General features: G+C 48.1%; 2 protein-coding genes across 2 annotated transcripts; one reads left to right on the top strand and one right to left on the bottom strand.

Annotated features, from left to right (window-relative positions):
* Nucleotides 1-7632: 7632 nt before the first annotated feature.
* Nucleotides 7633-11591, bottom strand: Psmb5 (proteasome 20S subunit beta 5). The gene is made up of 3 exons (XM_006988491.4): nt 11361-11591; nt 10160-10466; nt 7633-8131 (listed from the first exon to the last, which is right to left on the bottom strand). Exons 1-3 carry the CDS (start codon nt 11556-11558, stop codon nt 7845-7847), a joined length of 792 nt encoding a protein of 263 aa, XP_006988553.2. The 5' UTR covers nt 11559-11591; the 3' UTR covers nt 7633-7844.
* A 6642-nt stretch (nt 11592-18233) lies between these two features.
* On the top strand, nt 18234-19631 carry Psmb11 (proteasome subunit beta 11). The gene has a single exon (XM_016007027.3). It carries the CDS (start codon nt 18451-18453, stop codon nt 19549-19551), a length of 1101 nt encoding a protein of 366 aa, XP_015862513.2. The 5' UTR covers nt 18234-18450; the 3' UTR covers nt 19552-19631.
* Nucleotides 19632-20830: the final 1199 nt, after the last annotated feature.

The raw sequence follows: 20830 nt of genomic DNA on the forward strand, positions 1-20830 counted from the left end.
CTGTGAGTTTATATAAGAAAATGGGGACCTAGGTATGGTGGCTCAGTCCTGTAATCCCAGCACTTGGGAGAATGAGATGGAATTACTGTCTCCTGTTTGAGGCCAATCTGGACTACATACTGAATGGTAGATCAGCCTGGCTACCTGGCTATGGTGTAAGCGTGTAAGATTCTGTCTCAAGAGAGAGAAGGAAGGCTGGAGAGATGGCTCATTGGTTAAGAGTAGAGGCTGCTCTTCCAGAGGACCCGGGGTGGATCCCCAGCACCCATATTGCAGATCACAACCACCTGTAACTCCAGTTCCAGGGGATCCAACACCTTCTAGCATTTGTGGACATCAAGCATACACACATGGTGCACAGACATACATGCAGGCAAAACAATCAAACACATAAAAAGTAAAAATGTAGCGGGGCAGTGGTGGTGGTGTATGCCTTTAATCCCAGCACTCAGGAGGCAGAGGCAGGCAGATCTCTGAGTTTGAGGCCAGCCTGGTCTACAAGTGAGTTCTAGGAAATGTTCCTAAACTACACAGAGAAACCTTGTCTCAAAACAACAACAACAACAACAAAGTAAAAATACGGGGGCTGGAGGGATGGTTCATTGGTTGATAGCACTGACTGTTCTTCCAGAGGATCTGGGTTCAATTCCCAGCACCCACATGGCAGCTCACAACTGTAACTTCAGTTCTAGGGGACCCAGCACCCCTACACAGGCATACATGCTGGCAAAACACCATTGCACATAAAATAAAAATAAAAAAATTAAATTTTTAAAAGATAAAAAGAAAAGAAAAAGGGGATTAGTCATGTGCGTGCTATGTGTGGCCAAGAGATACTCAGGCATGAGGAGAGAAGACATTTTAGCATACAAATAAACTGTTCAAAAGTATAGAATTTGGGGCAGGCAGATAGCACATGATTTAAATCCCAGCACTGAGGCAGCAGAGGCAGGTGGATCTCTGTGAATTCAAGGTCAGGCTGGTCTACATGGGGAGTTCCAGGACAGCCAGGGCTGTCACACAGAGAAACCCTGTCTCAGAACAAACAAACAAACAAACAAAGCAAAAACAAAAAGAAAGAAAGGGGACCGCAAACCTACAAACCTTTCCAACTTGGAACAAGCGGTGTTGCCATAGCTTCTGGCAGAGTGTTAAGTCACTGTGACAGGACAGGGGCAGCACACACAGAGGCATGTGTCATCGTGTGAGGCTGGAGAATGTATCTGTCTCCAGGGCAGCATGTTTCACAGTGCATTAGCTTCCAGTCTCTGTGGCTGTCCCCAGTCTTCTTCCCCCTCCCTCCCCTAAAGCCTGGTCTAGCTCTGCCTGTCAGTGTCTCTCTGCATCCTTCTCCGCCACATCCACGTTACTCTGTCACTCCCCGGTCCCGATCTCTGATGTGTCCCCAGGTCTTTCCAGCTTCCTTTTCACCCTCCATTATTTCCTCTGTGACAGCAGCTTTCTGGGTCCCTCACAGCGAGTGGTAACCTCCTCTGGTTAAAACCCACAAGCAAGGTTTATTGATTGTTTTTTATTTACATTTTGTGACGCGGGGCTGAGAAAATAGACCGCTCCGTAAAGAGCTTGCTGCTTAAGCAAGAGGACCCAAGTTCCATCCTGGGCATCCATCCACAAAGCTGGCCATGGCCTTGCATGTGTAACCCCAGCCTGGTGGAGGTGGAGGTGGCAGATCCTGAGGCTTGCTGGCCAGCCCCAGCAAACTATTCTATGAGGTTCTAGAGAGAGAGAGAGCCAGTCTCAAAAACACAAGATGTCCAGCTCTGAGGGATGGCTGCTGAGGCTGGTCTCTGGCCTTCAAATGTGTATCCACACCCTGCACAGGCACATGGGCTCACACACCCTGAACAATCGGATACACAGACACATTCTGTGGACTTAACTATTTTTATTGTTTTTTTTTTTCTCATGCTAAGTAAGCACACATTCTCCAACTCAGCTACACCCACCCACCCCTCACTCCCCAGAATGGATTTTTTTTTTCAGTTGGGGGTAGAGATGGTGTGGAGAGATGGCTCAGCAGGTAAAGGCACCTGTCCCTAAACCTGAAGACCCAAGTGCTATCCCCAGGGCCCAGACACTGAAGGAGCAACTCTCCCCTGCTGTCCTCCGACTTCTACATGTGCTCTGCGGCTCATGAACCCAGACACACGAAGTCCTGCAAGGTGCCCTCTGACCTGAACACACACACACACACACACACACACACACACACACACACACACACAGAATATTTCTTGTTTATTTATTGTGTGAGAGTGTGCCATACAGTTGGTGTAGAGGTCAGAGGTCAACCTACAGAAGTCAGTTCTCTCCTTTTACCACGTGGGTTCCGGGAGGCTCCAAATCAGGTCATCAGCCTTAGTGGCAAGCACCCAGTGAGCATGCCACAGACCCCCCAAATGGGAGTTTTGTAAAGTAAGAAAGCAGAGCAAGTAAAGGGGAGCAGCCTGAGAAGAAAACAGAAGCATCTGATGATCTTTTTTTTTTTTTTTTTTTTTTTTTTTTTTTTGGTTTTTCGAGACAGGGTTTCTCTGTGTAGCTTTGCGCCTTTCCTGGAACTCACTCTGTAGACCAGGCTGGCCTCAAACTCACAGAGATCTGCCTGGCTCTGCTTCCCGAGTGCTAGGATTAAAGACATGCGCCACCACCACCCGGCTGAATCCATGGAATCTTAAAAAACAAAACAAAACAGAAAACTGACTTATTTTTATCTTATTTTGGAGAGTAGGGGAGAAGAGGGCATCAGGTTCCTTGGAACTGGGGCTATGGATGTTTGTAAGCCACCGTCTGGGGAACGGACCTGTATCCTATGCTAGAATAAATTCTCTTCAACACTGAGAATAAGTTCTCTTCATCTCTGGCCTTGAACCCACCAGATCTTATTTCTTTTAAATAAACCAGGCCAGCAACTCCTGTCTAGTGACAGCTTCCCCGGAACAGCGAAGGGTTAATACCGAGTTAGGTCAAGCACCTAACTCAAAGGCAAAAGCTTCTGGGGGAAATGAGTTGAGCTAAATAAACCCAAGAAGCTGACGTGGGCAGGATTTCTTCTGCCTGACCCACTAACAAATGCAAAGCAGAGATTTTAGTGTTTTCGCCTTTTTTTTAAGCGTCAGTGGGGCATAGCCCCTGGAAGCCAGAACTTGGCTTTGAGGCCAGGCCTGGTGGAGCCCTGAGGGCTGAGGACAGTTGGCTGAGGAGGAGGAGAGAGGAGGAGCAGCCTGGGTCAGGGAGGAGGCCGCGGCTGCTCCTGGGGGTGGATCTGATTGCTGTGTTTGCGCTTTCTTCTTGCCCGCTCTAATTAAAGCTTTCCCAATGTGATTCTGGCTTCCTGAGGAAAGCAGAACTTATTAAAACAGGCAAGAAACCAACACAAAACAGTGGAGATGCTTGGTTGCAAGATATGTGTATTTTAAATCATAAAGCCCTCGAGTCGTAAGGTCAGTGCTTGCTGGTCATTTTTATTCTGGCATTATGGCCCTGGCAGGAGGGGATCTTCTAAGAAAACAGCAAAATAAGAGGAAAAAAAAAAAACCACCTAAGAGTGCCCACTAAAATGGATTGTGACTGGCCCAGCACTCTTGTTAAGGGGAACACCCCCCTTACTCCCCTCAGAGTCCCCCCTCCCCCCTCCACTTCAGGCTTACTCTGCACCCCACCTCATTTGCTGCCATTGTTCTTGAGACAGGGTCTCACGGAACCCAGGATGGCCTCTGACTTGCTCCGTAGCCAAGGACGGCCTTGGACTCCTAACCCTGCCTCTGCCTCCTAAGTGCTCGGATGACAGGAGGGCACCGTGGTTCCAGACTTCATCTCACCTCTTAATTTCTTCCCACACACCGCGTGGATCCTGCAGGCCAGAGCAAATCAGCTGTGGTATTTCCCCTCAAAGGATGTGACTTTCCTTCCCCCACAGGGCTTTGACAGCTTTCTCATTTGCGAGCTGAGGAGGATATCAAGAGACATTGACCTTCTGGTCTCGCCTAAGAGGGAACACTCGGTAGCTGTTCCGCTTCAGCCCCTGATTAGCCCGACGGTCCCTCCTCCATGCCCTCACCTACCATCTCTTCACAAACATCCTGCTCACCCCGCAGCACGTTCCACCCCCGCAGCCCCCGCCTGCTAGATGTGGTGACTCCATAAGGCTCTTCCAGCCTTTTCCCCACAACGCTGTCTGCTCGCCAGAGAGTGCACAGGCCTCTGGGAGTGCTTGCTTTCTTTCTGATGCTGATGAGACCCCAGACTAACCCAGAGGAGTCAGATTTTTGGTGATACTGACCTATAGGTGGAGGGAGGGAAAATGTCAGCCATGCCTTCAAGAGCCTTGTCTCTTGGAAACAGAAACTGCCTGAGAAATCAATCTTTCGGCTATTTAAGGCAATTTCTTTTCCATCATCTTTTGTCAAGACCACTGTATTAGGAATGGATCTGGAGAGTCCCTGAACTCAATAGCTGCAGCTCCCTCCACCAGTGAGAATTTACCAGTACACAGGAGGCTACCGAGGGCTTAGAAAGCAGCAATTTTGAATTTTTCCTTTTTTTAAGATGTATAACTGTTTTGCCTACATAGATGAATGTGAACTGCCTGGTGTGTACCTGGTGCTGGCAGAGGTCAACAGAAATTGGGTCCCCTGGAACGGGATTTCAGATGGTTGTGAACCACCACGTGGGTGCTGGGAATTGAACCCAGGTCCTCAGCAAGGGCAACCTGTGCTCTTTACTACGGAGCCATCTCTCCAGCTTCAAAACTAACAATTAAAAAATAGTAATATTTATTTTTATTTCCTGTTTTTTGTTCGTTTGTTTTCAAAACAGGGGTTCCCTGTGTAGCCCTCTGTCCTAGAACTCACTACGTCGATCAGGCTAGCCTCGATCTGCCTGCCTTTGGTTTTTCGAGACTGGGTTTCTCTGTTTCCCTGGCTGTCCAGGAACTCTCTGTGTGGACCAAGCTGGCCTCAAACTCAGAGCTCCAACTCCCTCTGCCTTTTAAGTGCTGGGATCAAAGTTGTACGCCACCACTGCCCGGCTCTTCTTCTCGTCTCCATTTATGTCTATGACAGGCAAAGGGTCCTGTGCTCTCCGGACCATGTACTGGAATCTCTCTTCAGCACATTCCATCTCAAGGCCATTTCCTACAGCAATGGTTTTCAAACTGTGCTCCTCGGGATCCCAGGAAGTGCCAGCGAATGTGTTACAGAAGCCGCTAAAGCATAATGGTGGGGCTCTGCACCCAACGCAGCCTCTTCTCTGGTTTCTTTCGGGTGTTGAGATTTCTCCTTAGGAGTTGATTTATAGCCAGGCAGTGGCGGTGCTGACTTAAATCCCAGCACTGCAGAGGTAGGTGCATCTCTGTGAGTTCAAGGCCAGCCCGGTCTACAGACTGAGTTCCAGGACAGCCAGGGCCACACAGAAAAGCCTTGTTTTGAAAGACCAAAGAACCAAAACCAGAACAAAACAAAAAAAATTGATTTATTATTTTTGGTTTTTTTTTTGAAGACATGGTCTCTCTGTTCAGCCCTGGCTGTTCAGGAACTCACTCTGTAGACCAGGCTGGCCTCAAACTCAGAGATCCAATTTCCTCTGCCTCCTGAGTGCTGGGATTAGAAGTGTGCACCACCACTTGGCTGAGTTGATTTGTTTTTATTTTACTTATTTTGGTTTTTTTTTTTTTTTTTTTGAGACGGAGTCAGTCCTGGAACTCACTTTGTAGACCACCTGCCTCTGCCTCCTGAGTGCTGGGATTAAAGTCGTGGGCCCCTACCACAGGCTCTATTTACTATTATTATTATTGAGTTTTTCAAAAACAGAGTTTTTCTGTGTAGCCCTGGCTATCCTGGAACTTGCTGTGTAGACCAGGCTGGCCTCAAACTCATGAGCTCCAACTCCCTCTGGCTCCTGACTGCTGAGATCAAAGGTGTGTGCAATCACCACCCAGTTAGTTTTTAAACATTCTGAATTTCAATTCCCAGTACCTACATGGCGGCTCACAACTGTTTGTAACTCCAGTCCCAGGGGATACAATACCCTCACACAGATATACATATAAGAAAAAAAAAACACCAATGCACATAAAATAAATAAATTAAAAAATAAAAAAGCCAGGCAGTGGTGGCGTACAACTTTGATCCCAGCACTTAGGAGGCAGAGGGAGTTGGAGCTCTGAGTTTGAGGCCAGCTTGGTCCACACAGATTTCCAGGACAGCCAGGGAAACAGAGAAACCCAGTCTTGAAAAACCAAAAGAAAAGGAAAGAAAAGAAAAAAAAAAAAAAAAAAGACTGTTTCATAGCTCAGGCTCGTTTCCAATTTACAGTGTAGCTTAGAATGGCCTTGACCATCTGATCCTCCTGCCTATACCTCCCAGAGCTGGGATTACAGGCACCCACCACTACACTGGTTTTATGTGGTGCTGGGGTTTGAACCCAGGGCTTTATAAATGCACTCTACCACCTGAGCTACATCCCCAGCTAAAATCTCATTTAAAATGTACAGTCTGTTTGGGTCCATGCTCAGCGGTTCCCAGGCTCCAGGGACTCCACGGCAAAATCAATCTCCCAAGGCACAACAGTCATTTGTTTCCCAAACTCTTTTCTCCCGTCTCGCTAATTCACAATTTCCCTGCACTTGACAAATGCAATTAACAAGCCTCCATCAGTTCCTGAGGACAGCCTCATCAATCAGAACACCAACTGCATCCTGCTGAGATGAGAAGGGAGCCACCGTAGAGGGAGAAGAACCTGCCGGACTTCTAAATCGGAGCATGACTAACCGGTGTCTTTTCTTATGTCCACCTCTATTTTTAAAGTTTCTCCTGCCAACCCTGTCTTCTCTTCAGCAGGCCTTGCTGTCTGCCGCCACCATAATTTGTAGATCCCCTCAAAGTTGGGTGTGTGAAGTCGGCTGTGTGCTCAGCAGGGACTTTTCCCACCCAAACATTCTAATAGCGTTTGAGTTGCTTTCTGCCCAGGCTAAAAGCCCACCGTCCCCTCCAGCTGCACATCTATCATCCACACACTGGGAGACCAGAGCAGGATCACCAAGGCTTCCACTTCACCCACCGTATCCACTTTCTCAGGGCTCAAGCCTTCCCTCCCCAACTCATTCAAGATTCCAGATTTGGCCAGCGTGGTGGCACACACCTTTGAAGTGCTTGGGTGGCAGAGGCAAGCGAATCTCTGAGTTCAAGGCCAGCCTGGACCAGAGTTCTAGGGCAGCCAGAGCTGTTACACAAAGAAACCCTGTCTCTCGGGGTGTGGGTGGGGGAGGTTCCAGATTTACTCTGTTCATCATTTTACACTGCATATAGCCTCCTCCTCCTCCCAACAGAAGGTAGGAGCCTTTTCCTCTGCAGCCCTGGCTGGAACATCCCTGTGCATCTTTCCACCTCATCAACTTTTCATCTCTGCACACTGAAGCAGAAGTCTCTCCCTCCTCCCTGCCTCTCTCCTGCTTTGCTATTAGCTTCATGAGTGAGGACATTAATGTATTCACCAGATGATGTCTTCACACCACTGTTTCCTGTAATTACAGTGTCTTCTCTCCCACTGTCCTGGCTTATTTGACTGTAAAGTACTTGAAGGAGGGACCGTGTGGACAAAAGATGCAACAGAGGCTGAGGCTGAAAAGTAGTGTAATTTTAACATCCAAGAGTAAAACAGCTAATGCGTCAGGAGCTCAACAATGGCTAACACCCGCACCAACGTTTTAGAGCTTTACCAATGGTACTGAAGTAACTGTGGACTTCACTATGGAATGGGGTGCTATTATTTATTATAATAACCAAGAAGAACCACCCAAACAGGTGCAAACAGCCAGTCATTTCCCTTCAGGAGACAGGTGCCGTATACTTGTCATGTAAGTCGGCTACATTGTCACTGGAGACGCGGATCCAGCCATTCTCCCGCACGTGGTAGAGGTTGACGGCACCTCCAGAGTAGGCGTCTCTGTAGGTGGCTTGGTAGATGGCTCTGCGAGCCAGGTCATAGGCATCCTCCACTTCCAGGTCATAGGAGTAGCCTCGATCCATGACTCCATAAGCATACACGGAGCCAGAACCCACAGAGAAGGCAGTTCCAGAGATCCGGTTCCCCTCACTGTCTACATAGTAGAGGCCTGATGAGCATGGAAAAAAGGAAAAAGACCATCAGTTCTTTGCTAGCTTATTATCTTCAAGGCAATTTCTCATTTTCCTCAACAGAGATTGTAGCTCTGCGTCAGAGTATATACATATATTTATATGCGCCTTGCATGTGCGAGGTGGCCCTGGGTTTGATTTCTACCCACCACCACACACAGACCACCACACACCACCACCACCCAAATGGAATCTCAGCACACTTGGGAAGTGGAGGCAGGAGGACCAGGAGTTAAAGGCTAGCCTTAATTATGTATTGAGTTTGAGGCCAGCCTGGGCTACATAAAACCCTGTTTCAAAACCAAACAAAACAGGGCCTAGACAGATGCTCAGCAGCTAAGAATACTTGTTGCTCTTGTCCAGGACCCAGGTTCAGGTCTCAGTATCCACACGGTAGCTCACAACTGTCTGTAACATACATACATGCAAACACTCACACACACATAGAAACTCACACAGGAACAAAATAATTTCTTAAAAAACTGGAGAAAGACAAGATCAAACTTACTGCTGAGATCTCTAGATTCTACAACATGATACTACCCATCTCACCTCACATTACACAAACCACCCGTCCGTCTCTTGGCGAGTCCAAAAGACAAGTCTGCTGGACCTTCCAAGCACAGGACTTCAGGCATGGTGGAAGGTAACGCTTAAAATCTAACCCCAGGCCTGCAAGAGATGGCTCCTTCCAGGCCTAACTGAAAGACTAACTGAAACAGAAATGGCAACCACAGCTAAGCTTTCCTATCAACAGTGACAAGTGACGAAACGAACTGCCAGTACTGAGAGATAGTTTGGGGATTTTATATTAACTGTAAACCAATTCCACTAGCTTTATTTATTTCTGATTCTCTCACTGTGTGGCCCAGGCTGTCCGTTGCTAGATAGCTTAGGCTGGCTGTAAACGCTTGACCCTCCGGTTTCAGCCTCCCTACTGCTAAGACCACAGCTGTGTATCAGTTGGCTTCTCTGTGTTTTTTAAATGAGGGCCAGTGAGGTGACTCAGCACGAAACTGTTGCTTACCACTAGGCCTGGTGTCCTGAGTTTGATCCACAGAACAAGAGAACCAACACCCGTAAGTTATCCTCTGAACTCTACATGTATGTGTTGGGATGTGCGCTTCCTTGAACTCACAAACACACAGGAAATAAATTTTAAAAATGGGGCTGGAAAGATGGCTCCATGAGTAAGAGCACTGGTTGCTCTTGCAGAGGACCTGGGTTTGGCTCCCAGCAACCATATGGTGGCTCACAACTGTCTGTAACTATAGTTCAGGGGATCCAATACGGTCTTCTAGCCTCTTTGGGCACTAGGCATGTATTATGATGCACAGACATATATATACAGACAAAACACCCATGCACATAAACTAAAACAATTTAAAAAGTTTAATATATATAGATATATATTCATGAAAAATTTTATGTGTGCAGAGGCACATGCCTTTAATCCCAGCACTGGGGAGGCAGAGGCAGGTGGATCTCTGAGTTTGAGGCCAGCTTGGTCTACAGAGTAAGTTCTAGGACAGCCAGGGTTACACGGAGAAACCCTGTCTCAAAAAACCAAAAAAGAAAAACAAGAAAGAAAAAGAAAATGCTAGAGTTTCTCTCAGTCAACTTAAATTCTCAAATATAGCTGTTTTCTAGTCCTTATTATTGTATGAGAAGAAAAATGTGCCAGACATGGTACTTATTGCTTTATATTTATTGCACTCTACCGTTGTGGCAGCTCATTCAACCAACGGACAGATGAGGAAACAGGCTGAGAAAAAAGGTAACCTAAGGTCAACTGACTAGAACAGTCAATGACACAGCAAGTCTAACTCCATGCCCTTTCCTGTACAGTGCAATGCCTTCCTTGGAGAGGGAAGGAAAAGCTAAGACCCTAATTAACACAGACATCCTCAGCACCCACCAAAAGGCCTTAGTTCGCCTGTCCACTTACCCCCTCCCCACTGCAGTGCCCACCCGGAGGATCACATAACTACTACCACACAACTCACCAGGGCCTCTCTTATCCCAGCCACAGATCATGGTGCCCATGGACAGCCCCATGCCTTTGTACTGATACACCATGTTAGCAAGAAGTTTGGAGGCCGCTGCGACAGAGATGCGTTCCTTATTTCGAAGCTCGTAGATTCGACACTGCCGAGCCAACAACCGCTCCCAGAAGCTGCAATCGGCTGCACCCCCAGCCATGGTGCCCAGGAGGTAAGGGTTGATCTCTATCACTTTCTTCACTGTCTGAGAGGCAATATAGGCACCGGCTGTGGCCCGGGAATCGGCTGCAACAATGACTCCATGGCGAAACTAATTAAAGTCAGAGGAAAAAACAAAATAGGTCACTTAAGGCCACTGATATTTCTAATACTTCTTTCTGTATGAATGTAGAACCAGACTATCTTTCTGTATCTTCCTGGATTGTGTAATCGAGTTCACATGTTAAATGTCACCTGGGCTTACCAGCAATCCCTGATTTGGGAATCACCAGATTACTCACTTTACATATGAAGAAGTTTAATGAGATAAAGACGCCCCTACGGGGTCTAGAGAGATAGCTCAGTGGTTAAGAGCACTGGCTGTTCTTCAGAGGGCGAGTTCGGTTCTCAGGACCCACGTACACCCTTGCCCACAAAGGTCGGTAATGCTTGTTTCAGTGAACCCGACGTCCTCTCTTGGCCTCTGCGGGCACTACAGACGTGGTGAATATACATACAGGCAAAACACACACACACACACACACACACACACACACACACACACACACACACCCAACACACACACACGCGAATAAATAAATCTTTAAACATCCAGACGTGGTGAATATACATACAGGCAACACATACACACACACACACACACACACACACACACACACACACACACACACATACACACGAATAAATAAATCTTTAAACATCCACAACTAGTTACTGCAGAGCTGGAAGAGGGGCCTTAATCGGCACCCACTACAGGAGCGCCTGGACCTCATCAAGCTCCCGGGAGGGGACGCCCAGTTTATAACACTTGGTGAACCGCTACGACAGCTTTCTTCCCTCCGCCACGGCCGTCTCGGTCTCCTTCCCACCGCCTGCCCCGCCCCGCTTTCCGCCAGGGGTCGGAGGAGAGGACCGAGCCTCCGCCCGCCTGCGCTCCGGCTGGGATGCCGGGAAGGCGGGAGCCGCAAGGCGGCCGGCTGAGCACCTTGAAGGCCAGGGTGGTGGTTCCATGAAGCATTTCGATTTTCGGCTCCTCTGGGACGCCCCAGCTGGGCGCGGCCAGGCTCAGCCCATCACCAGGACGCCCCGGACCCAGGTCCAGCAGATCCGCACGACCTCCGAGACCAAAAAACCCATGCTGGTTCACGGGCAAAGGCCGCTCCAGCACGCTAGCCAGCGCCATAGCTAGTAAGGGCAACAGGAAGTAGCTCTGAGACCGCCTCCAAAGAGCGGTCGGGCAACTCCGCGCCGTCACAGCTTCACGTCCTATTAAGTCTATGGCGAGCAGGGAGCCATTTTTACTCCGGGCAACCACGCCTCCAAATACCTGTGGCGGGCTGTTTTCACCGAGGAAGGGCAAAAAAGAACGCTGAAAGGACGCGACTGCCATTATTACTGTGGGCATCGGAGCAGCACCGATAAGAGTAACTTTAAATTCCTAGAGAGTGGTTGGGACGTTCTCGTTGAGTGAGGGAGGTGAGTTCGGCCATCTTTGAGAAGGGCGTGACTGCTTAAGAATCCAAGCTGGAGTCTGGCGTTTGCTCGCCGCCCAGGCCCAGGTTGAGGTTACAGGCTGCGTCTCTGTTTCTAAAATCCCTGTTAACAAGACTGAGGTTGCCATTGTTTTTAAGGTCACCCTTCCTCATACTGGTTAAAATAATTGTTTTCAGGCCGTTTTCCTATGGTATTAATTCAACTGAAGTAGTTTGTTGTAAATAACAAACAAACAAACAAATGAACAACAAAGGACATCTCCTCGATCTGGGCAGTGGTAGCACACACCTTTAGTCCCAACGCTTGGGAGGCAGAGGCAGGCCGATCTCTGTGAGTTCGAGGCCAGCCTGGTCTGCAGAGTGAGATCCAGGGCTACAAAACAACAATACTGCTTCTTTTTAAATAGCATTTATAACACAGCTCTTTTTGCTTTTTTCTTTTTTGAGATGTTCATACTCTGTAACCTAGACCGCCCAGAAACTGCCTTGTCTCAGAGCAATGGGATTGCAAGCCTGAGCCGCCACACCATGCTCGATGTCCCTTAAAATGTTTATTTATTTTTTTTAAAGAGACTCCCTATATAGCCATGGCTTGGTCTAGAACTTGCTATGTAGATCAGGCTGACCTCAAACTCAAGGTGATCCTCCTGCCTCTGCCTCCAAAGCGCTAGGATTAAAGGCACTCCCACCACAACCTGCAAAAAGTAACCAGTTTTTTGTTTGTTTGTTTTTTGAGACAGGGTTTCCCTATGTAGCCTTGGCTGTGTGTCCTGGAACTCCCTCTATAGACCAGGCTGGCCTGGAGGTCTCTAGAGATCCACCTGCCTCTGATTCCCAAGTGTTGGGATTAAATACCTGCCCATTTAAATCAGTAGTAATTGACATCTGAGAACCTGAAGGAGAGTTGAGGATCCATAAAGGTGTAACAAGAGATTCATTAGGAATAGGCCGTATTTCATGGCCTCTTCTTCCTCCACTGACCTGTACCACTCAACACTTTGGGGAATGATACCAAGTCAGGAAGTAGGCATATATGTATGAAATGCTGCTTCCTGTTTATGGGTCTATGAAGTCAGTGTCTAGCCTTGCTTATTGGAATTACTTATCAGTGTCTAAATTCAGTATTCTTTTGATGCCCAACTCAGGCTTTCCTCTCCTGTAACAGATTGTGCAGTATTTTTTCATGCTGAAATCTGGCAACCTTTTCCAAGTCCCACAACCAGAGGTGGAACATTTTTATCTGTCTCACACTTAGATAGTGTAGGAAATGCAAGGTAGGGCTTATGAGATGACACAGAAGAGCACTTGAGCTGACTTCAGTTTGGATCCCCAGCATCAGGTTAAAAAGCTGGGTGCAGGCAAGAGTGCCTGTAGCTCCAATGTTGGGCAACGGAGACAAGCAGATTCCAGACGCTTCCTGGCCAGCCAGACTAGGGGAAAGCCAGAATTTTGGGTTGGTTGAGAGACCCTGTGCCAAAGGAATATGGTAGAGCGATAGAGCAGGACAGCAGATATCTTCGGCCAGATGTTCCACATGTACTCCACCACATGCACGCACACACACAGACACACACACACAGAGGCATGTTGTTTTTCCTCCGGCAATGTGGCTGCACCTGAATCTACCCTGTTTCAGCCAGTAATTGTGGCTCTGCAGTTACAGATCAGCTTCTCAGGCAGTGACCTTGTGGGACTTTTATGTCCCACTGGATCTGCCTCCTGCTGCTGCCACCAAATGTAGTTTTTAACTAAATCTCTATCAGTCTATTTATCAATAAGACTCGGGAGTCAGAGGCTGGGGTGAACACCCGCTAGCTCCGAGGTTGAGGAGCAGCTAGCTGACCTCCCCTCTTTGCTGGTGTCTCAGGAAGAGAGCCTCCGTCTGCTCAGCCAAGCCCAAAAAGACCACCACACTCAAAGTCCCTCCCTACCACTTCCTATGCTTCTCTCTATCTGTCTTTCAGACTCCCTCTGACTCTCTATGATTATTTTCTGTCAACTAGTTGATGGCTCTGCCTCCTGACCCAACCTTGATTTTATTTAATTAGTGCAAATGCAAACTCAGCATTCACAGTGTGGTTGAATATCCCAGGACACGTGCACACCCCTTCACACACCCCTGCCACACACAAAGAAAAAAAGAGACTGTAACGTTCCTGTTTATTGAGTATAAATTCCTTGCAATCACTCCTGCAATGCATCCAGTCCTCTGCCTGCTCTGAATAGTTTTCATTCTTGACTAATTGCACCTGTACCTCTGTTATGGCACATTTTTTTTTATTCTTCTGTGTCATGGTCTCACTACATAGTGTAGATGGTGATCCTCTGTTCTCAGCTTTCCCAGTGTGGGAATAGGTGTGTGTCACTGGCTTGCATATGTGAGCTTACATTTACTTATGTGTGTGCACACGGGACAATGTGCTTGTTTGAGTACCTGTGTGCCACGTCACTCATGGTGTCAGAGAACAGCCTGCAAGAATCAGTCCCCTCCTTCTAACGTGGGTTCTGGTGACTGAACTCAGGCCATCGGGCTTGGTGGCAAAAGCACTTTTTCTCTCTGGCCGTCTGTCCAGCCCCAGTTGTGACATTAAATGGGAGCTGATTCTCTACTGTGTATCTCTGCCTACTTCCTACTCAGTACACATTTGCTGTATGACAATGATGTTCTTCCAGTCACAGAGACTGAAGCCCGGACTGATCTTAGGCTATGTCCCTTAATTTCCTCCATGACTTGCCAGGTTCTCTCGCTTCTTTTATATCCTTTTTCATTACGACTGATATCACCTTTGGTTTCTTTTTCCTTTTTTTAAAGTTTAAGCTGGGTGTTGTTTGTTTTTACTCTTTACTCTTTTGAGGGGCCTGCCACCCAGCTTCCATGACACATGCCTGTCACACCAGCGCTTAAGAAGCAGAGACCCAGGCAGTGGCGGTGCACGCCTTTAATCCCAACACTCGGGAGGATCTCTGTGAGTTCGAGGCCAGCCTGGTCTACAGAGCGAGATCCAGGAAAGGCTCAAAGCTACACAGAGAAACCCCATCTTGAAAAACAAAACAAAACAAAACAAAACAAAAAAGAGCTAGTGGGTTGAACTTGATAGAAGAAAAAGTAGGAAGTACTCTTGAACACATTGGCACAGGAGATCACTTCCTAAGTATAACACCAGTAGCTCAGAGACACTGAGAACAACAATTAATAAATGGGACCTCTCGAAACTGAGACCCTTTTGTAGGGTAAAAGACACAGTCAAAAAGACAACCTAGAGAATGGGAAAAGACCTTCACCAACCCCACATTTGACAAAGGACTGATCTCCAAACTATATAAAGAACTCAAGAAAATAGACATCAAAATACTGAACAATTCAATTAAAAAATGGGCTAAAGAGCTAAACAGAGAATTCTCAAAAGAAGAATTTCAAATGGCTGAAAGACATTTAAAGAAATGTTCAACATCCTTATTCATCAGAGAAATGCAAATCAAAACGACTCTGAGATACCACCTTACACCTGTCAGAATGGCTATGATCAAAAACACTAATGACAGTCAATGTTGGAGAGGATTCGGAGCAAGGGGAACACTCCTCCACTGTTGGTGGGAATGCAAACTTGTACAACCACTGTGGAAATCAGTATGGCGGTTTCTCAGAAAATTGGGAATCGATCTACCTCAAGACCCAGCCATACCACTCTTGGGTATATACCCAAGGAATGCTCAGTCATACCACAAAGATACATGCTCAACTATGTTCATAGCAGCATTATTCGTAATAGCCAGAACCTGGAAACAACCTAGATGCCTGTCAACTGAAGAATGGATTAAGAAAATGTGGTACATATACACAATGGAGTACTACTCAACAGAGAAAAACAATGACATCATGAAATTTGCAGGCAAATGTATGGAACTAGAAAATATCATCCTGAGTGAGGTAACCCAAACCCAGAAGGACAAACATGGTATGTACTCACTCATAAGTGGATTCTAGATATAAAGCAAAGAACAATCAGACTGCAACCTACAGATCCAAGGAGGCTACATAGCAGCGGGGACCCTAGGATGACTGTGGCTTATAATAAGTTTTGGTCCGCATAGAGGATGATTAGTACCACGGGCCTGAGTGCAGGTGTCTGAGATGGTCTGCACTTGACTGTGCTGGGGGATGGTCTGTATGGCAAATGTGTTGCTCTGATTGGTCAATAAATAAAAGCCAAATGCTGCTGTATCTTCATCACGGTGGCTGGGCTTTGAGAGTTAGAGCAGAAACTGGCTGACTTTCTCTCTTTACTGGGGTGTCCCCGGAAGCCTCCCTCCTTCCGTAGCGGCCCCACTAAAAACACACTGCGCTCCTCCCTGCTACTTCCTGTCAACTGGTTGCTAATCCTGCCTTTCTGAGCCAAGGTTAATTTTATTCATTTAACACAAATGTAACACATCTTTACATAGTTAAACAAATGCAGCATAAACAAATGTAACACATCTTTGCCTAGTTAAACAAATATTCCGCAACAGTGGACTTTTTTAAAATTTTATTTTATTCTGATTTTTTTTAAAGACAGAGTCTCTCTATGTAGACCTGGCTTTTCTTGAACTTCTGCCTCTGCCTTCCAAGTGTTGGGATTAAAGGCATGAGCCGCTGTGCCCAATGCTAGGTTCTATAGGGAATTCCACATGTCAGCCTGGTTGAAAGAGGTTGTTTGTATTTTATCTTGTAGACATTTCTTAGAGGGGAAGATATAGTATTTGAATTTTATCTTAGAAGAAATTGCCCATGTGGAGGATAGGAATGGAGTAGGAGGTCAGGATATGCATTTAGGGGACCATTCAGCTGTCCCAACCTGACTTATTAATAGCATGATGTAGGAGGATTTCACTCCATCCTTATGAAGAGTTTGAAACTTTGTAGTACTTTTAAATTTTTATTTTTTATTTCATGCACCTTAATGCTTTACCTGCATGTATGTCTGTGTTACGGTGTCAGGTCCCCTGAAACTGGAGCTCCAGGCAGTTGTGAGCTGCCATGTGGGTACTGGGACTTGAACCTGGGTCCTCTGGAAGAGCAGCCAGTGCTTTTAACCGATCAGCCATCTATCCAGCCCCCTGTAGTATTTATTTTTAAAGCTATTTATTTATTTATTTGTTTGTCTATCTATTTATCTATCTATCTATCTATCTATCTATCTATCTATCTATCTATCTATCTATCTATCTATCTATCTATCTGAGGTAGGGTCTCTTCTGGCTGGTCTGAAACTCACAATCTTCCCATCTTAACCCGAATGCTGGAATAGGTAATAGGTATATGTCACCACACATGGATGCCTTCAGATTTTTAAAAAAAAAATAATTTTTGTAATGCCAGGGCTTGAGCATGCTAGGCAAATACTGCACCACTGAACTATATAGATAGTAGGAAGGCCATTTTTAACAATGAACAAATTGTTTATTTAGTGTGTGAGGTCAGAGGACAGCCTTCAGCTCTCACCTTGGTCCTCTAGGCTAGCTGGTTCTGTTTCTGCTTCCCACCTTGCCGTAGGAATGCTGGTCACAGATGTGTGTTGCTGCATTTGCTTTGTATTTTTATTTGTATTTTTTCTGAGACAGGGTTTCTCTGTGTTCCCTGGCTGTCCTGGAACTCACTCTGTAGACCTTGAACTCAGAGATCCGCCTGCCTCTGCCTCCCGAGTGCTAGCATCTGGCTTTTTAATGTGGGTTTTGAGTGATCTTCCCAGCCTAGGAACACCATTTTTTTGTTTTGTTTTGTTTTGTTTTGTTTTTCGAGACAGGGTTTCTCTGTGTAGCTTTTGGAGCCTGTCCTAGAACTCACTTTGTAGACCAGGCTGGCCTTGACTCACAGAGATTCGCTTGTGTCTGCCTCCTGTGTGCTGGGATTAAAGGTGTGTGCCACCACGGCCCTGCTAGGAACACCATCTTTGTGTCCAGCTAGAAAGACCCCTTTGTCCCCAAAGCAGAAGAGAAACTTTCAAGTTCTGGTACTCTTACCCTCAGTAACCTACCTGCTTTTCTGGGAGGTATTTGAGTCTCTTTCTCCTTTTCCCTCTTATAGAAACTCTCATCTTGGGGCTGGAGAGATGGCTCAATGGTTAAGAACACTGGCTGTTCTTCCAGAGGACCTGGGTTCAATTCCCAGCACCCACATGGCAGTTCATAGCTATCTGTAACTCCAGTTCCAGGAGATCTGACACCTTCATGCCGATGCACATAAAATAAAGTTATATACATTACAAAAAAAAATCATTAAGGACCTTTTCCATAGGTATATTTCTAAAAAAAAAAAAGAAAGAAAGAAACTCATCTTTTCTGTGTTCAGCATAGTCGTTCCCCCATCTTACCATGAGTTAGAAGTCTTTGCATGCTTAATGTCCACACAGCAAAGCCAAGGAGGACCCAGCTCTTCTTCTCCTTGCAGCCACTCTTCTCTGCAGTCACCCTAATCCCCATCTCTACCCCCTGCTGGGTAGACAGCGGATGACAGACAGGAGACTCTTACCTGACTGATAGGTGGCGTCTCTCCAGCGCAGGAACCTCCGACGGCCCGTTCTGTCTCCCTGGGGCAGTTCTCTGATGTGGGTGGAGATGCTTTGCCAACCAGTTCCGAAGCCTGATTTAAGATTCGGGCGAAGAAATGAAGCATCAACTCCCGCGTCTCACTTACCGGCTCTGGCTGCTGTCCAGCTTCTCTGCGGCGTCCCTTCTTCCCCTTCGGACCCAGGCCTCAAATGCTGCCCCCCGCGCTCCTCCCAACTTCACTCAGCCTCAGCGATGGCTCTCCAGGACGTGTGCAGGTGGCAGTCCCCGGACACCCAGGGGCCATCCCCGCGCTTGCCTGCGGCTGGCGGCTGGGCTGTGCCCCGGGGCTGCGACCCTCAAACCTTCCTGCAGACCTATGGCCCCAGGCTGGCTCATGGCACCACCACCCTGGCTTTTCGCTTCCGTCACGGTGTCATTGCCGCCGCTGACACTCGTTCCTCCTGCGGCAGCTATGTGGCCTGTCCAGCCTCCCGAAAGGTCATCCCCGTGCACCGGCACCTCCTGGGTACCACCTCTGGAACCTCTGCTGACTGTGCCACGTGGTATCGGGTGCTACAGCGGGAGCTGCGGCTCCGGGAACTGAGGGAAGGTCAGCTGCCCAGCGTGGCAGGCACAGCCAGGCTCCTGTCCACCATGCTGTCCTGCTACCGGGGCCTGGATCTGTGTGTGGCCACGGCCCTGTGCGGCTGGGACCACTCGGGCCCCGCTCTCTTCTATGTCTACAGCGATGGCACCTGTCTGCAGGGGGACGTCTTCTCTGTGGGCTCTGGGTCTCCGTATGCCTATGGCGTGCTTGACCGTGGCTACCGCTATGACATGACCATTCAGGAAGCCTACACCCTGGCCCGCTGCGCTGTGGCCCATGCCACCCACCGTGACGCTTACTCAGGGGGCTCAGTGGACCTTTTCCACGTTCGAGAGACTGGGTGGGAGTATGTGTCCCGCAGCGATGCCTGTGTGCTGTACAGGGAGCTGCGGGAAGCCCCCGACTCGGAGCAGGAGGCGGAAGCCAGTCCAGTCCACCCTGAGCCTGTTGGGCCGCAAGACACTGAAGAAGGGGGAGGACTCTTGGTGGAGCCAGAGGAGGTGACCCCAGAAGACGACAGGATAATAGCAAAGACTGGAATGATGTGAGAAAGGACAGAACTGGGGAGACCCAGACAGGGCGGGCGGGTTGGGGAACGAGGCTGCCCTGGCAGGGTTAATTCTGGAAGCAGCCTCGTGGCATCTGGCTCTGGCCCTTCTGTGTTGCCTGTTTTATTTAAGTCCCTATCCTTTCTGCCTCCCAGAGCAATTGGCGTCCCTGCCCGACATGTTGTGATGATGCCCGGTGGATGGTATGGCCTCTCCTGTCTCTAGACGGACATACCAAACACTTGTTGCGTGCCTGCTGCGTGCCCACTGCCCTGCTGTGTGCCAGACTCTTTTTGGTCGTCCCATCCCAGTCTCTGTTCTCATTTTGGTCCTTATCTGTCAGAGTCTTTGTCTCTCTCTCTCCTGGTCACTTCTCACCTTGGTCAGGCAGGCCAGCAGCGAGAGAGAGAGCAGCCCTTCTCAGAAAGACTTGGAAGCCCCGAAGGCTGCAGGGCCTAGTTCAGGTATAGTGGTGATGGGCTCGTCTCTGCTGCCCGCCTGCCGTGGCCAGAATGACTGTAATAATTCCTCCCTTCTGTACTGAGTGCAGTTCTCATGACAGCTTTTGGAAGCATGATCCTGTACTGAATCGGGATCAGGTCTAGAGAGGTATGGGACTTACCAGGTTATGGTAGGGTGACAACATTGTAGGCTTAGATACACTCAACCCTTCCTGGGCTCTCTGTGCGTATTTCTCTCCCAGTCCCCACTGTTTTGCCCCCCACCTTTTGTTTTTTTGAGACAAGGTTTGTCTATGTAGCTTGGGTGCCTGTCCTGGATCTTGCTCTGTAGACCAGGCTGGCCTTGAACTCACAGAGATCCGCCTGGCTCTGCCTCCTGAGTGCTGAGATTAAAGGCATGCGCCACCACCACCTGGCTGCCTGCCTTGCCCCCTTTGAGACGGTTTCTCTGTGTAGTCTTGGTTTTCCTGGAATTCACTCTGTAGACCAGGCTGGCCTCGAACTCACAGAGATCTGCCTGCCCCTTGCTTCCTAAGCGCTGGGATTAAAGATGTGAGCCAACTGTCCTGCCTTTTCTGCCTTCTTTGCAAGCTTCTGGGGAATAGGCCAAGCCCCTGTCTATTTGCTAGAGATGAATGAACTCCAAGGAACCCATGGGCTTGGAGGGGTGAGCTCAGAAAAACTGCCCATTCCCAGGCTTCTCTGGCTATGCTGGCCAGGGCCTGAGCCCTGCCCTGTAGCCTACCCCTGTTCTCTACTCACCAGACTTCTCCCTGTTCTTCACTCCTCTCCGCTTGCTCTCTCCAGAGGAGCAAGAC

Source organism: Peromyscus maniculatus, chromosome 9, assembly GCF_049852395.1.
Source record: "Peromyscus maniculatus bairdii isolate BWxNUB_F1_BW_parent chromosome 9, HU_Pman_BW_mat_3.1, whole genome shotgun sequence".
Taxonomy (NCBI): Eukaryota; Metazoa; Chordata; class Mammalia; order Rodentia; family Cricetidae; genus Peromyscus; species Peromyscus maniculatus.

Coding starts and splice junctions, on each gene's coding strand:
- Psmb5 (XM_006988491.4), bottom strand. CDS start 11,558: ATGGCGCTGGCTAGCGTGCTGGAGCGGCCTTTGCCCGTGAACCAGCAT. Junction 10,467..11,360: donor CCACCACCCTGGCCTTCAAG/GTGCTCAGCCGG, acceptor GACTTTAATTAG/TTTCGCCATGGAGTCATTGT. Junction 8,132..10,159: donor CTGGGATAAGAGAGGCCCTG/GTGAGTTGTGTG, acceptor CATGCTCATCAG/GCCTCTACTATGTAGACAGT.
- Psmb11 (XM_016007027.3), top strand. CDS start 18,451: ATGTGGGTGGAGATGCTTTGCCAACCAGTTCCGAAGCCTGATTTAAGA.